We start from the raw sequence: 17,321 nt of genomic DNA, 5'->3' as shown, positions 1-17,321 counted from the left end.
GCACCAGCTGTCAGAGCAGCTCACAGATCACTGCACCTGCACCTGTACGCACTGCTTTGCTTTTTCTTGGCCAGGTCGCAGTTGTAAATGAGAACTTGTTCTTAACTCGTCTACCTGGTTAAATATAGGCAAAATCAAATAAAACCTAAGTAGTACTTCAAAGTATTTTTACTTAAGTACTTTACACCACTGCTAAAATGTTGTTTAAAAAAAATTGTATTTAGCCGCTTTGACACGCATCATCCAAACAGGGCTGAAGGGCAAATGCGATCTAATGCTGAAGTTTCTGTGACATCTTGCCAATGTGCAAACACTCTCCACACGGGTGGCAGGTAGCCTAGTGGTTAGAGCATTGGACTACTAATCAAAAGGTTGCAAGATCGAATCCCTGAGCTGACAAGGTTAAAATCAGTCGTTCGGCCTCTGAACAAGGCAGTTAACCCACTAGGCCGTCATTGAAAATAAGAATTTCTTCTTAACTGACTTGCCTAGTTAAATTAAGGTAAAATGTCAAATTAACACTACATCTCCCCGGTGTATCATGTATACATGAGGTAGACGTCGGCAAGATGTATGTGTGCTATAGGACTTGCATGAATGATTGATATACAGTGCCTTGCGGCCCCCTTGAACTTTGCGACCTTTTGCCACATTTCAGGCTTCAAACATAAAGATAAAAAACTGTATTTTTTTGTGAAGAATCAACAACAAGTGGGACACAATCATGAAGTGGAACGACATTTATTGGATATTTCAAACTTTTTTAACAAATCAAAAACTGAAAAATTGTGCGTGCAAAATGATTCAGCCCCCCAAAATGATTCAGTTAATACTTTGTAGCGCCACCTTTTGCTGCGATTGCAGCTGTAAGTCGCTTGGGGTATGTCTCTATCAGTTTTGCACATCGAGAGACTGAAATTGTTTCCCATTCCTCCTTGCAAAACAGCTCGAACTCAGTGAGGTTGGATGGAGAGCATTTGTGAACAGCAGTTTTCAGTTCTTTCCACAGATTCTCGATTGGATTCAGGTCTGGACTTTGACTTGGCCATTCTAACACCTGGATATGTTTATTTTTGAACCATTCCATTGTAGATTTTGCTTTATGTTTTGGATCATTGTCTTGTTGGAAGACAAATCTCCGTCCCAGTCTCAGGTCTTTTGCAGACTCCATCAGGTTTTCTTCCAGAATGGTCCTGTATTTGGCTCCATCCATCTTCCCATCAATTTTAACCATCATCCCTGTCCCTGCTGAAGAAAAGCAGGCCCAAACCATGATGCTGCCACCACCATGTTTGACAGTGGGGATGGTGTGTTCAGCTGTGTTGCTTTTACGCCAAACATAATGTTTTGAATCGTTGCCAAAAAGTTCCATTTTGGTTTCATCTGACCAGAGCACCTTCTTCCACATGTTTGGTGTGTCTCCCAGGTGGCTTGTGGCAAACTTTAAACGACACTTTTTATGGATATCTTTAAGAAATGGCTTTCTTCTTGCCACTCTTCCATAAAGGCCAGATTTGTGCAATATACGACTGATTGTTGTCCTATGGACAGAGTCTCCCACCTCAGCTGTAGATCTCTGCAGTTCATCCAGAGTGATCATGGGCCTCTTGGCTGCATCTCTGATCAGTCTTCTCCTTGTATGAGCTGAAAGTTTAGAGGGACGGCCAGGTCTTGGTAGATTTGCAGTGGTCTGATACTCCTTCCATTTCAATATTATCGCTTGCACAGTGCTCCTTGGGATGTTTAAAGCTTGGGAAATCTTTTTGTATCCAAATCCGGCTTTAAACTTCTTCACAACAGTATCTCGGACCTGCCTGGTGTGTTCCTCGTTCTTCATGATGCTCTCTGCGCTTTTAACGGACCTCTGAGACTATCACAGTGCAGGTGCATTTATACGGAGACTTGATTACACACAGGTGGATTGTATTTATCATCATTAGTCATTTAGGTCAACATTGGATCATTCAGAGATCCTCACTGAACTTCTGGAGAGAGTTTGCTGCACTGAAAGTAAAGGGGCTGAATAATTTTGCACGCCCAATTTTTCAGTTTTTGATTTGTTAAAAAAGTTTGAAATATCCAATAAATGTCGTTCCACTTCATGATTGTGTCCCACTTGTTGTTGATTCTTCACAAAAAAATACAGTTTTATATCTTTATGTTTGAAGCCTGAAATGTGGCAAAAGGTCGCAAAGTTCAAGGGGGCCGAATACTTTCGCAAGGCACTGTATACAGGGTAAAGGTGATGATTTCATAACAAGGACTGCAATCACTTTTGCGAGGCTCACTGCATGGCCTAAGCGAGAGGAGAAGATAAGATCACTCCGTAAAAGCTTCCAAACTGTCAAAACCATTTAATTTTGATATGGAGGGTGAAATCCAGAGTTGTGCTATGTATTCATTGGCTATGTCATAGTTCATTTGTAAAATATAAAGATTGATACGTTACTAGCTCAAACAGTTAATCAACAAAAATGACAAGTTGAAATCTCTTGGATGTAAGGTCTCCATTTTAGTGGAGCTGTGTGGTTCTGGTACTGGTTCGAAACTGTCATTTTTGCTTCTAAATCAATCTGGTTCCCATGGACACGAGTATATTTTCTTAGCCTGTGTGACATATGATGTGAAATCTGAAACCACTACTATTTAATTTGCTCTTCCGACTGTCCAACTCCTGGATGAACCCTATGTCACAGCCACTAACAAAGCATATGCCTGCAATTGTTACATTGTAGTGCAGCAGAAGAGAATGGTTTCATCAGTACATTCAGAGATCGATTTATTGCCATTAATCTAAAATAATTCATAGAATTTAAACAAACCCTTTATTTTTGTCATAAACGGACAAGTTTAATTATGAGATGAAAGGAGAGTTCCTAACAAGCTAGAGCTCTGTGAGACGTTCACAGCGATAGGGGCAGACATTTTGATCAAGAGACCTTTAGAAAATATACACATTTTCTCTAACACTAAACATGCATATGTATTTTACAGTTATAAAGATGAAATCTTAGTCATTTTATAATTTGATTATGCTATATTTAGAAAGCATCCAAGTCATTTCAAGCCTTATTCATACATTTTTGTTGAATTGGAAATGCATCATAAAATATTTCTTATTTGTACTTGAGCTTGTGTCCTCAAGTGACTACCCCTCAGCAATTTATAACTATTTTTACTAGAAAGGTGAGATTTGAACATTTCTTTGAGTATGCAGTATGATAAATAAATACTTTTGGTGACTACGTAGATTACAATTTCTATCACATTTATTTAATCAGAGGATGATGGGGATGTCAGAACCAAAGTGGGGGGACAAAAACATTCCCCCCCAGTACATACACCATAGACATACATAATTTACAGACCACAGACGCACGCTCAGCCGGATCCAGCTCATGAGTTCCATCAGCAGCAAATGTTATATTAGAATGGAAATGAATGTGTTTATGCAACAAATGTTAGTTCATTGAATCGTATTGCATCGAACTGAATCGCATCGATTTGTTCTCTAATCAGACCGACTTGCACCGAATTGTATCGGAGCCTGTGTATCTAGATGCCTATTGTCTTCAAAGGGAAATGTATCAATATTTATATTTTCCAAGTTAGCTATGACATAGCCAATGTGTTTATATAGCACAACTTTGGATTTCACTCAAACTCAAAATCAAATGATTTTGACATTTTTATGGAGTGATCTCCTCTATATATCTCTATATAATGTTGGCTATATTGAAAATTAAGACCCATTTACTTATCCTGTTTCAATTTAATTGCATTGAATCAATTTTATTAACCCCTAGAGGGTATGATAAAACCAATAGTTACGCTTCCTGACAGTGGCAAATTGAATTTCTTAGAGTTAACCTTTTATCATTATGTAAAACATTGGAAGAGTAGTGAAGCAATGATACCTTATATGCCAGCAGCACAGCCCAGTTTATGAAATATTTACGGTGGTGGTTAAAAGCATTAGACTAGAGTCATGTTAGTCACTAACCCCAAAAAGCAGGGGTTCTCCTGCCCAAAAGATCTAGGCAAGGAGCATAAACATCCATCTCCCCATTTGGCCCTCCTCAAGGTGTTTTCATATCCATAGAAAATTGAAGGGATAATTCTCCCAAATTTGAAAATGACATTTTGTTATTTACCCTGTAAATAGTCTGGACAAATAGACTGCTCTCAGTCTCCACGCTTTGGGCATGCAAGTTGACACGTGCTAATTTGGAATATTTTGACTTCCACTGGTTTTTATTTGAGGACAGTATTGCTTACCATCTACTCTAGAGTCCTTTTTCACTATGATCACCCTTAGGGGTGTTGGCAGAAAGCAGATGTTTCTGATTTTCAGGGATACAGTATTTTCAACCTAACTTCCTTTTCTCCTGAAAAACAGAAGTGTGGACTACGCTCCCAGTGTCTCTACGCCTGCTGTTAGGTTACACTATGATAAACCATATTCTAATACAGGGATGGGCAACTTTGATGGGGGTGGTGGCCACCAAAAATCGAAACTCATCATAAGGGGGAGCAGTTGCTTTCTGGTCTGCGTACCAACATGCACAACCAAATTTTGAAATTGCGCCTTTGTGTGGATTTTGCCCGCGGTTGCCCAACCCATTTCTAATCTAATGGGTATTAAATTATACTACTGCCCCCTGCTGTTAAATTATATTAATACTTGGAGCCTTTTGGCATCGAAGCCTGAAGGCTTGTTTAGGGCAGGGTAAGGTGACCGAACATTCAGATAAGCATTTATTTTTTACATGATACATTTCTATCTGAATAACCCTCATATTACTACTAATCGTGTGTCAGTTTTATACATTGCATTCCTATCTGCAAAGTTTAAAACATTGCAGCCTACTGAACATGCCCCATGATGACGTTGATTGATAGAATGGTGCCAGATAGCTAATCCCAAAGGATAATTTGGGTGGAGCAGTTCCCTGTACATTTCACACACTGGGTGGTTGGAAATTAACTGAACTTAGATCAGACCATGAATTCCATCCTTTAAAAAAGGCAGATGTTGAAAGATAATACTAGCAGATTCACTAGTAGGCTATTCACTATAGCGGAGGTTTGTTTACCCTTTACCTTTCACTGTCTTTGGCCTTTTATATTGAATTCTGCTGTAGCAAACTTTCTTTGACCACATTGTGAAGTTGTTATCGGTACCTATTGGTGCTGCATTTCATAAGTGAAGGTGTCTTTTTTTTTTTAAATTGTGCTTGCTTTTAAGACTAATTTCTTACATTTTGAACTGACTTGTCTTTCAGCCTGTCCAGTGCTGCCCAGCTTGGCTTGCGGACAGAGGAAGAGGATGCAAAGGAACTAAAGGTTTGCACACTCCATCTCACTATCCAAATCTTCCCCATCACACACCACCTCCCCTCGATCTGAGCCCAAATGCTGATTTGAATTAAGACACTCCATTAGCCGTCACTGCGAGCAAAGGATGAGAAGGAGAGATGGATGGAGGGGGATGGGGGAGAATGCAGCCTTTGGCTAAAACCTGCCCCAGATCCCTGGGTGGTTGCTGCAGTGAGAGGCCACATTCAAATGGATTTTTATCTGAAGGGAAGTTTCAGAGTCGAGGTGCCAGTTATGTAAATGGTTAGCGTAGCGTGGATGCTAGCGTTGACAATATAGTACTACGGTACGCCAGTCTACGGCTGCATGATTCTATCCGCGTGAGTGACCCGGTTCATTTCAGTCAAGCCTCCCGCTCACTATCACTGCACCACCCGCTTGTTCTCTCCCTCTACCTCCCTTGCTCTCCAGTCTAGCAGCGTGAGACGCTGTCTCGCACATCCGAGAAGAAAGCATGAGAAGAGAGCAGCTGAGAGTGAGGGAGAAAGAAAATACAGAAAGAAAGGGTGAGAAATGGAGAGGTGTCCAGTGAGGGAAGGAAAGATGGGGAACACAAGTAGGTGGAGGGAAAGGACGAGAAAAAGAGGGGGAGGGAGATTGATGGAGCAACGAGAGCAACCAACACCAGGCGCCATTATAGCACAATAACGAGTCACTGAGTGAAAGACAGAAAGAGAGAAAAAGGAAAGACTTACTATTGTAGCTGGACATACTGGTGCTCTATCCGAACTGAAACTCTGCTCTATAGGATGTCTGACATCTATTTATCAGTGTGTGTCAATCAGCCTTGGAGGCATAGGAAGTAGAATTGGTGCATTCATCTCTAGCTGGTGGCTCAGGCGTAAGGGGAAAGTGAGGGGGCACACTCTGAAAAGCCTCTGGATCTTTCCCTCTATTTTCTCATCTGGCTTTTGCTCAATCCCTGTTTCTCTCTACTATTTTTCTTTCCATACACGTTTCTCTCCGGCGCATTGATTTTTGTCTGTGTCCATCCTTTTCCTGTCCTTTTCCCTGTCCATTCCTCCCCCTCATCTAGCTGGTGGAGGAGGAGGCGTTGTTGGTGGGCCTGGGTGCGGAGCTACGCGGGCCGTCAAAGTCTATGAGCCTGACGGCACAGCTGCAGGTGTTGAGGGGAGCGCTCTACCACAAGTACCTCCAGGAGGTGGCCGCGCTGAAGGAGCAACACTGTGCCGAGCTCACCAGACTCAGAGAAGAGAGGGAGCAGGAAAAGAGAGAGAAGGGGAGGGAGGAGGTGTGGTCACAGGTGAAGCAGGATCCAGAGGGCATCAACGGGGGTGTCCGCTCTATCGAAGGGCCCAGTGAGGAGGAGAGGAGACACCAGGAGAGGGTGGAGGAAGAGATAGCTAAGGTAAGAAGTTGATTGTCAAACAGGCAATATTGAACGGGGACAATTATTAAAACCCGCAAAAAAGTTATTGAAGGCTACAGACAAACTTAAATGTTGCTTTCATGTACTAACAACAGCTCAATCATACAGTGTCTGGTTAAATATGTATAGGTATGCAATTCAGATTTTCTACATAGTTTAAGTCGATTTCATGATGACAAATATTTTAGTTTTCTGAACAAGGTCCTACAGTACTTTGAAGAATATAACCCAATACAATTTTCTTCTTGTAGAATGACTTAAACGACTAACAAGCATGAAAACAAATCTTGGAGAATTTTGGAGAGTGCAGACATTTGGCCATTAATTTAATGAGTAGCCTTTGTATGTTTAAAGCACTAACTGTATCCTAGGGCACAGTGAATCCTGTGAGCATCTAAAAATAACACACACACAGTAGTCATAAGTACGTATGTACCAAGCATACCATTTAAGCTGCACCAAGTTTTTTGTTATGAATATGCTCTTTTAGCATTTATTTGTGGGTAGCAGTGCTTTAAGTACTATCTAGATTGAATTGCCTTTCAAATTTAGTTGAAAATCTACTTTTTTTTTTAACCTATTTCTTTCACTTAACGAAATGTAATTTAAACCATTCCACTATGATGCCTCATACGCATCTCTCCTAGGTCATAGTTCAGATGTCAGTGGAGTTTGCCCAGCAGAGAGAATTGGCCCGAATCTCCAAGAGCGCCCGCGAGACAACCTCGGCCATGCAGACCCAATCTGAGGAGGAAGAGGAACAGCAGACCCCCAGGAGCTCACTCGCCAAGGGGATCTCTCCGGAGGCGGTGCAGAGGAAGTTCGTGGAGGACAAAGAGAGGCTGGAAGAGAGGACTGCGGAGCTCCGTGGGATTGAAGCGCAGATTTGGCACGGAGGTCCTGGATCTGAGCAGGTTAGCAATGGGGCTTTCCAGATAGTGCTTTCATGAGTGAGTTTGATTTCCACAGCAGATGGATGGAGGCAGTTGATACCAGACTTTGCTTAGTATTTGGGGTTACGACATCTAGGTTGGTATTAGGGTTAAGGTTGCACTGGCTTAGTACTTCAAGTTAAACTTTAATTGTCACATGCGCCAAATACATCCGGTAGACTTTACCGTGAAATGCTTACTTACAAGCCCTTAACCAACAACGCAGTTCAAGAAAAAGTTAACAAAATATTTAACAAATAAACTAAACTCAAATAATAAAAAGTAGCACAATAAAATAACGAGGCTATGTACAGGTGGTACCAGTACAACGACAATGTGCGGGGCTACAGGTTAATCGAGGTAATTTGTACATGTAGGTAGATAATAAACAGCGAGTAGCAGCAGTGCATGACCAGAACATGTGTCCCTCAGTCGCTGGACTCTAGTGACATCTCATACACTTGGTCAACATTTGGGTCTATTTTTGCCAATCTGTCATTTGAGTAATGGAGACTGTGCAAAACCTTAAACTGAGTAAGCCATTTGAGTGATGTGTAGATTAGAGGTTGACCGATTCATCGGAATGGCCGATTAATTAGGGCCGATTTCAAGTTTTCATAATCCGATTTGCCTTTTTATTTTTTTATTTTTTACACCTTTATTTAATCTTCATTTAACTAGGCAAGTCCGTTGAGAACACATTCTTATTTTCAATGACGGCCTAGGAACGGTAGGTTAACTGCCAGTTCAGGGGCAGAACGACAGATTTTCACCTCAGCTCGGGGAATCCAATCTTGCTACCGTACAGTTAACTAGTCCAATACAATAACGACCTGCCTCTCTCTCGTTGCACTCCACAAGGAGCCTGCCTGTTACGCGAATGCAGTAAGCCAAGCTAAGTTGCTAGCTAGCATTAAACTTATCTTATAAAAAACAATCAATCATAATCACTAGTTAACTACACATGGTTGATGAAATTACTAGATATTATCTAGCGTTGCATATAATCTGACTGAGCATACACGCATACTAGTATCTAAGTATCTGACTGAGCGGTGGTAGGCAGAAGCAGGCGCGTAAACATTCATTCAAACAACACTTTCTTTGCGTTTTGCCAGCAGCTCTTCGTTGTGCGTCAAGCATTGCGCAGTTTGACATCAAGCCTATCAACTCCCGAGATGAGGCTGGTGTAACCGAAGTGAAATGGCTAGCTAGTTAGCACGCGCTAATAGAGTTTCAAACGTCACTCGCTCTGAGCCTTCTAGTAGTTGTTCCCCTTGCTCTGCATGGGTAACGCTGCTTCGATGGTGGCTGTTGTCGTTGTGTTGCTGGTTCGAGCCGAGCGAGGAGAGGGACGGAAGCTATACTGTTACACTGGCAATATTAAAGTGCCTATAAGAACATCCAATAGTCAAAGGTTAATGAAATACAAATGGTATAGAGGGAAATAGTCCTATAATTCCTATAATAACTACAACCTTAAACTTCTTACCTGGGAATATTGAAGACTCATGTTAAAAGGAACCACCAGCTTTCATATGTTCTGAGCAAGGAACTGAAACATTAGCTTTCTTACATAGCACATATCGCACTTTTTGCAGGTATCTAAAAAAAGTGGGTATTGGGAACGTTATGTTCAAACCTCAGAGTATCGAATGAGATGAATGTGTTATCAACAAATAGGTCACAAAAAAATGCCAGAACTGGAATGCCGTGTCACTCTGTTGGGAAGAGATGATTAGATGTTAATGGAGAGACACCGCTTGCTTGTTTAAGGCTAAAGTGACTTTGGAATTGGGACCAGATTTTAAGGGAGTACTTAACAATGGGGTTTAAAACATGGGTGCCAAGGTTCATCGGCATTAGGGAGCACAGGCGTGAGACCGGAGACTGTAACTCCATGATAGCCCAAGTTGGGCCATCCTTGTTTTCAAATGTAGAAACCCAATAAACACATTTAGATATATTTGCTGACCAGTAGTAGTGTAAAGAATTGGTATCCTATTAAGGCATGGAAAGAGACTGGCTAGCCTTAGGTTTATGTCGTCTGTCCTCCTGTGGATGTAGGTGCGAGACAATGTATTCTTTGTCCTTGGTTGGGTCTAGGAATGTCTTCTGCTTGCGGGAGGGAGTAGTGTTCTTCAGTACAGCTGGTAAAGAATGCCGAACTTGGTGTTTAGACAGCGGTGTAGGAACCCCCTCACCTCGTTTAAGGCTGACCTCTTCTTCGTGACTGTCGCCATGAAGTCTGGGTAAATGCTAATATTCTGGCCGTCGTGGGTGATGGGAGCCGCTCGCGCTGCCTTATGGAAGACATCCTCCTTCTAAAGGTAGTGGGATTTAACTACTATGGGTCTGCGAGGCTCCCGATTCTTCAGTGCGGATTATATGCTTCAGTGCGCATGGTTAAGAGTGGGGGCGTAATCAAGGCATAGGATTTCCTGTAGCAGTTTAGCTATGGACTGGGTAGGGCGCATTCCGCCTACGGTCTAGAGTCCCTCTCTCAAGCAGTCGTGGGTGAACAGGGAGTACAGGAGGGGACTAAGCACACATCCCTGAGGGTCCCCAGTGTTGCTGATCAGCGTGGCAGACGTGTTGTTGCCTACCCATACCACCTGGGGACGGCCCGTCAGGAAGTCCAGGATCCAGTTGCAGAGGGAAGTATTTAGTCCCATGGTCCTTATCTTTGTGATGACCTTTGTGGGCGCTATTGTGTTGAACGCTGAGCTGTAGTCAATGAACAGCATTCTCACAGGTGTTCCTTTTGTCCAGGTGGGAAAGGGCAATGTGCTGTGCGATTTGATATTGCGTCATCTGTGGATCTGTTGGGGCGGTATGCGAATTGGATTGGGTCTAGGGTATCCGGGATGATGCTGTTGTGAGCCATGACCAGCCTTTCAAAGCACTTCATGGCTACCAACATGAGTGCTATGGGGCGGTAATCATTTAGGCAGGTTACCTTCTCTTCCTTGGGCGCAGGGACTATGGTGGCCTGCTTGAAACATGTTGGTATTATTGACTCGATACAGGGAGAGGTTGAAAATGTTAGTGAAGACACTTGTCAGTTGTCCCGCGTGTGCTTTGAGAACACGTCCTGGTAATCCGTCTGGCCCCGCGGCTTTGTCAATGTTGACCTGTTTAAAGGTCTTGCTCACATCGGCTACCTAGCGCGTTATCACACAGTCGTCCGGAACAGCTGGTACTCTCATATGCATTCTTTAGTGTTGCTTGCGTCGAAGCGAGTATAAAAGACATTGATCTGGGCAGCTCTCGGCTGGGTTTCCCTTTATAGTCTATAATAGTTTTCAAACCCTGCCACATCTGACGAGCGTCAGAGTCAGTGTAGTAGGATTCAATCTTAATACTGTATTCACGCTTTGCCTGTTTGATGGTTCGTCTATAGGCGTAGCGGGATTTCTTATAAGCGTCCGGATTAGTGTCTCGCTCCTTGAAAGCAGCAGCTCTAGCCTTGAGCTCGATGCGGATGTAGCCTGTAATCCATGGCTTCTGGTTGAGATATGTACGTATGGTCACTGTGGGGACGTCGCCGATGACTGAGGTGGTATATTTTTCAATGCCATTGGATGAATCCCGGAACATATTCCAGTCTGCTAGCAAAACAGTCCTGTAGCGTAGCATCCGCGTCATCTGACCAGTTCCGTATTGAGGGAGTCACTGGTACTTTGAATAGGTCTCATGCTCTACAAAACATGCAATCTAAAAGACCAAATGCAACCACCCTGAGTAGAAACTGAGTGTTAATTGAGGAGTTTGACAAATGATTTTCATCCACCTGCCAGGTATTGTCTCTTCTAACCCATTGCTCTTCATATTGAGAAGCACTTAGTGGGTTAAACCACTTGATCACCTGAGGGATATTATTATACCTCACATGGTGTGGTTTGCTTTGTACAAACCCTCCAGGGGCCCTTTGAAGGACAACACTGTCCTTACTCTAGTTGTTCCCCTTCTCCTTCTAGCCCTTTTTATCAATGTTATTTTTTTGCCTAAGCCATAGCCTTTTACATCATGTCCAAAGTGTTTCCATGCCATAGTAACTTTTCGTTTAGATTTTTGGCATTGCTAAAGGGTCTAGCAAGCCTCAATGTAACAGTGCTTGCCTACTTTCCCTGATATAATTTTTCCATGTCATCATAAGTGATGTGTGGGAGGGAATTGAAGCACCATCATGGTATGATGGGAATACCTGAGTACTTGAGCTGTCATTCAAGCCCTGTGTTTTACATCCTTGAGATATTGATGCTGAACTAAATATTAATGTATTTTGAAAGGTGATTGTGGGAAGACCTGACCACACTTATGGTGTGCAACACACACACACACACACAAACACAGACCCCCTTGCTTCGGCAGGCTTTTCTCAAAACATTTATTGCATGATTAGTCATTACCTGCATGATGACATTGGATGCCGGGTACGATGTTCATGATGTGACGAGAGTCCTCCTCACACGCACTCAAGATTAATCCTGTAATGTTGAGGACAACTTGGCAAAGAAGTTATTTAACTGCAATTTACCTGATTGTGTTTTTTTGGATTGTTCATAGCTGGAGTTTGATTGCATTCAGGCAACTTTCTCCCTTTGTGTGAGTGTGTGTGAGCATTTTTCATTGCATTGAAGAGATTGCATTTATAAATAGGTTCACCAGTTACTTGACAAACGATACTAGGGGTGAGCTAAGCTACCAGCTAATGTTTAAGCCACTACATCACAAATGTTCTAACGTTTTGATTCAAAGACAATATGAAGCGGCGAACAACGATTCTAAGTTGTTGTGAATGTTATCTTTTTGATCATTGAATATATTAAAGCTACTTGCTTATTGATTGCAGATGGGATATTCCTCCGATGGAGAGAACGAGAGAAAACAAAGTGGAAAGAAGGAAAGGGCAAAATCACAAATGAAAAGCAGAGGCTCACAGAAAGAAAAGGTCATATTTATTTTACAGTTCAGTTGCACCTCTACTACTTTCCGCCTCAGCCTATCAGAGTTGTTTAGAAACATTATAATAATGCAGTTTTTCAGTGATGATGAATGGAGACTTGCCCCTCGGGGTGTGAATGGAAATGAATTGCGTTCGGAATCCATTATGTTATGCAGTGTTTGATGAATGGAGACTCACTCAGTAGTGTGAATTGAAATGTCTTCAGGCTATGTTTATACAATCAGCCCCTGGAACATCCATGATGGCGGTCACTCAACCTTTTTGGCCCCTTGATGTGTTTAGTTATTAATATGTTATACCCGCAATTCATTCAATCCTTTTAATCTATTGACTGCATTTACTGATGTTCAGTTGGGACTCTTTGCATTATAGCCTAACTTATTATGACATGAAGAGTACCTACTCTATAACAGTTTTTAATTTAATTTAAATGTCAAATTGCTCAAAGGTTAAAAGATTATGGCAGAAACCTCAACAGCCTCAACCAGTATACACAATGTTCACGTCCATTCCTAAATGACCACATCTCTCGATTGTATATCTGAATTAGCAGCATTTCTGTTCCCTCACCAAGAGAGGGAGCCACTCTACTTCCTGCATCAGCCCATTGTCTCAGGTGCACTTGTTGCCATAACAGCACAGATACTAGTGTTTCCCTCGCTTCCATGGAAGTTAATGTGTTTGTGAGTGTGTCTGTACTGGGGCGCACTGGGACTCATCTGATTTGAATCCACCATCCTTATAATGGTCATGCCTTTAGCTTGCCTAGCCGACACTATCTCATGTTTCCAGGGATCGTCAACACAGTGTGGAAGTGTGTGCTTGTCTGTAAACGGGTGATGATGACAGGGCTGTTGTCGTTCTTCTCCCTCCTGCCGGTCCGTCTGCTGAAGAAGAGAGGAGATGAGGAAGAAGGAGAGGAAGATGAAGAGGTCAGGAGGAAGATGGCAGTTAGTGGAATTGTTTCGTCACAAGTTGGAGGGGATGGCTCTTCCTGTCCAGATCATCAGGTCATCACTACTGAGAGGTATGACTATAGAACGATAGAAATGTTTCAAGTTTCTATTTCATTTATATTGTAGAAAATGTATTTAACTCCAGTGCACGTCATGATTTTACCTCTGCACATTTTATTGGACCCGACCTATCCTAAAATGTCTACGTATAAGTTGTGTTCTATACTGAATATGACAATGTAATATTTTTATATAAGTGGGTTAATTCAACAGGAGCTCTTAAAGAACAATATGTGATATGTGTTACAACACAAAAAAAAAGTTCATTCAAAAACAGATTTATGTAGTGACTATGACAAAGGACCACAACCAAAGCACTTGTGCGATATGCATCTTGCCAACCTCACCTGTATCCAAAACATTTGTTTCAAGTGAATGAAAGACCATAATCTTTTGTCCCACCAACTTTTCTTCTCTTCTTTCCTCAGGAATCTGCTGCGTAAGGCCAACGAGAGCCTCCGCCAGGTGCTGAGTGATGTGCTCAAGACCACAGCGGCCGCTGAGGAGACCATTGGACGCCACGTGGAGGGGCTGCTGGTACCCCCATCCTCCTCACAGAGACCCACCTGGCAGAGAGCTGCTGGCGAGCCCTTCAGGCCTGCTACAGAGGCTGCGGGAGGTTAGTTGAGCAGCCAATTCCAAATCAACCCCTATCACCTGTGCATGTTTTGATAAGTAAAATGGAGTGAGCATTATGGCTCCCCCGGGCCTTACTGGTGTCACAGTTCATTTACATTTCTAACCAACACATCTGATTACACTTAACTGAAGACCATGATTAGTAGCTAGGGCTGTGACAAACGTGTGACACCAATCAGGCCACCTTGGGGATCGAAGTCTTGGAAGAGCTCTCTCTCTCTCCATCAAGATGATTTAGGTTTTAGATTCAGACAAAACCAGAAGAGGTGCAAGGATTGAGGGCTCGCTGTGTGATAGAAAAATACACAGGACCGGAAGGAAAGATGGGGAGAGAGAGAATACTTATTGCCATGGAAAATGTCAGATTTCATTTTATATGAATTTTAATTGGCTGCTAACAAGGCCTGCCAGTGGCAATACTGGTTTGAAAATCTAAAGAGGTCCTGACTGACCTTCTACCTTTCTCTATGGCATCAGAGTAAGGGAAGTCAGGTTAAAATATATAAAGGAGTTGCTACGCATCACATTGAATTAATTGTGGATGTACACTGAGCGTATAAAACATTAGGAACATCTGCTCTTTCCATGACATAGACTGACCAGGTGAATCCATGTGAAAGCTATGATCCTTTATTGATGTCATTTGTTGATGTCATTTGTTAAATCCACTTCAGTCAGTATAGATGAAGGGGAGGAGACAGGTTAAAGAAGGATTTTTAAGCCTTGAGACAATTGAGACATGGATTGTGTATGTGTGCCATTCAGAGGGTGAATGGGCAAGACATAAGATTTAAGTGCCTTTGAACGGGGTATGGGAGGCACACCGGTTTGAGTGTCAACAACTGCAACGCTGCTGGGTTTTTCATGCTCAACAGTTTCCAGTGTGTATCAAGAATGTTCCACCAGCCAGCATCCCTGTGGAACACTTTCGACACCTTGTAGAGTGCAAGCCCTAACGAATTGAGGCTGTTCTGAGGGCAAAAGGGGTTGCAACTCAATATTAGGAAGGCATTCCTAATGTTTTGTGCACTTTGTGTGTACAGTATCATCAATTTTGCCAATATGCAGTTTGTGTGGAAGTCAACTGCATTACAGGGTTGGGGTCAATTCCATTTAAACTCCAGTCAACTCAACAAGTGAACCAAACTCCAATTCAAACTGTTCCTCATTGAAAATCGTAGAAGAGAATTGGAATTTAAATATTAGTATACTTCCTGAATTGAATGGAATTTAAATGGAATTGATCCTAACAAGGCTGCTAGGATACAGGGGAAATTCATACATGTAATATAAATGCAAATTTCACTTTATTGTACAAATATTTTCATCATACAACCTTCGTCAGGCTGACCAAAACATGAAAAATGATCACGTTTGTATCTTTTCATCATTACAGCCAATGGCTGCTTAGTGCACAACAATCTGTTTCATTATGCAGACTGAGAGAGAAATACACTTGATTCTCCAGGGACTATAGAATTCATGGCATTTTGTTTGCCCTGCGCCTAACATTGTTAAAAATCAAGTTCCCACAGCTGCCAGAGGAAAAGCAGTCCAGCCAGACTGACAGACCTGTCACTAGTAGGCATCGTTTCAGAATCACATGCTGTAACTGATGAATCATAGGAATGAATCCAACTCTGAAGGTGACATGGCAGACTCTTATTGTAGAGCTCAGAGTTTTTCCTGGTCACTGCCCCATATGACTACTTGGTATTAACAGAATGTACACTGGGTGTACAAAACATTAAGAACAGTTCTTTACATTAAATAGACTGATCAGATGAATCCAGGTGATCCCTTATTGATGTCACTTGTTAAATCCACTTCAATCAGTGTAGATGAAGTGCAGGAGACAGGTTAAAGAAGGATTTTTAAGCCTTGAGTGTTTGTGTGCCATTCAGAGAGTGAATGGGCAAGACAAAAACGGTATGGTAATAGGTTCCAGGCACAACGGTTTGTGTCAGCAACTGCAACGCTGCTGGGTTTTTCACGCTCAACTGTTTCCCTTGTATATCAAGAATGGTCCACCACCCAAAGGACATCCAGCCAACTAGACACAACTGTGGGAAGCATTGGAGTCGACATGAGAGAGCATCCCTGTGGAACACTTTCCACATCTTGTAGAGTCCATGCCCCGATGAATTGAGGCTGTTCTGAGGGCAAAAGGGGGGAGGTGCAATTCAGTATTAGGAAGGTGTTCCTAATGTTTGGTATACTAAGTGTGTAATTCCCTCCAGATAATACTTGCTCATAACCTTTATTTCATACATCATAGAATCACATGACTAGATAGCTGAATGAAGCAATTGAGGTCAGGTGCACTTGTTCAAGGGCACAACCTCCAGTATACCCTACCCTGGATTTGAACCTGCAATTTTATGGTCCAACCACTCCCTAACTATCAGACAATAATCGTTATGCCATTATACTCCTTAGTGTCTACAGTATAGTCTCATCTCTCATATGTTGGTATGTGGCCCAAAGGTGGAGTCGCCAAATGTGACAAGTGTGTTTAAGAAACAACACCCTGCCAAGCGTAGCCATATGTCTCTCTCCCTTCTGTGTCTACGGGCTTAAGAGGATACTGCCAGATTATGGCATTTAAGTGAAATGACGAAGTCTACAGGTACAGTAGCAATGCTACCGTACCTGTAGACTTCCAGTCATTGCGCTAACGCTAGTTAGCATTGGCTTGTGATGTTAACTCTAACTTCCTTCATACTGTGCGCAGACACATAAAAATGGTATCCACAAGTTCATCTGACTCTGGGTAAGTAGAACAAGGCATTAAATGCCAGAACCTCCTTTTAAGCTGCAAAGTCAAGTAAACAGCTGCCTGCCCTCTCGACACACACGAAACATGCATATGTGTGTACACACAGATACTGTAGTGTGCACATATACACATAAAACAAACACACAGACACCTATGCATTAATGCAAAAATAGAGAACTAGCTATTTAACCAACCCCTTACCTTTTTACAACTTTTC

General features: G+C 42.3%; 1 protein-coding gene across 24 annotated transcripts in view; it reads left to right on the top strand.

Moving 5' to 3' along the window:
- Positions 1–17,321, top strand: part of LOC110488241 (A-kinase anchor protein 9) — a 124,850-nt gene that overhangs the window by 56,586 nt on the left and 50,943 nt on the right. For 10 of the 24 annotated variants that reach the window (XM_090227991.1, XM_090227984.1, XM_090227975.1 and 7 more), the window contains 6 exons: positions 5,286–5,346; positions 6,416–6,748; positions 7,417–7,683; positions 12,557–12,655; positions 13,567–13,697; positions 14,115–14,305. In XM_090227991.1, the coding sequence (XP_090084117.1) occupies positions 5,286–5,346; positions 6,416–6,748; positions 7,417–7,683; positions 12,557–12,655; positions 13,567–13,697; positions 14,115–14,305 (1,082 nt within the window). Of the gene's footprint in view, positions 1–5,285; positions 5,347–6,415; positions 6,749–7,416; positions 7,684–12,556; positions 12,656–13,563; positions 13,698–14,114; positions 14,306–17,321 lie in introns of all 24 variants that reach the window. The other 14 variants (XM_090227995.1, XM_090227982.1, XM_090227993.1 and 11 more) reach the window with 2 other exon arrangements.

This window comes from Oncorhynchus mykiss, chromosome 30 (assembly GCF_057628025.1).
Source record: "Oncorhynchus mykiss isolate SJ-2025 chromosome 30, ASM5762802v1, whole genome shotgun sequence".
Classification (NCBI taxonomy): domain Eukaryota; kingdom Metazoa; phylum Chordata; class Actinopteri; order Salmoniformes; family Salmonidae; genus Oncorhynchus; species Oncorhynchus mykiss.
Note: the sequence above shows the minus strand (reverse complement) of the source record. Positions and strands in the feature narration are given on the sequence as shown.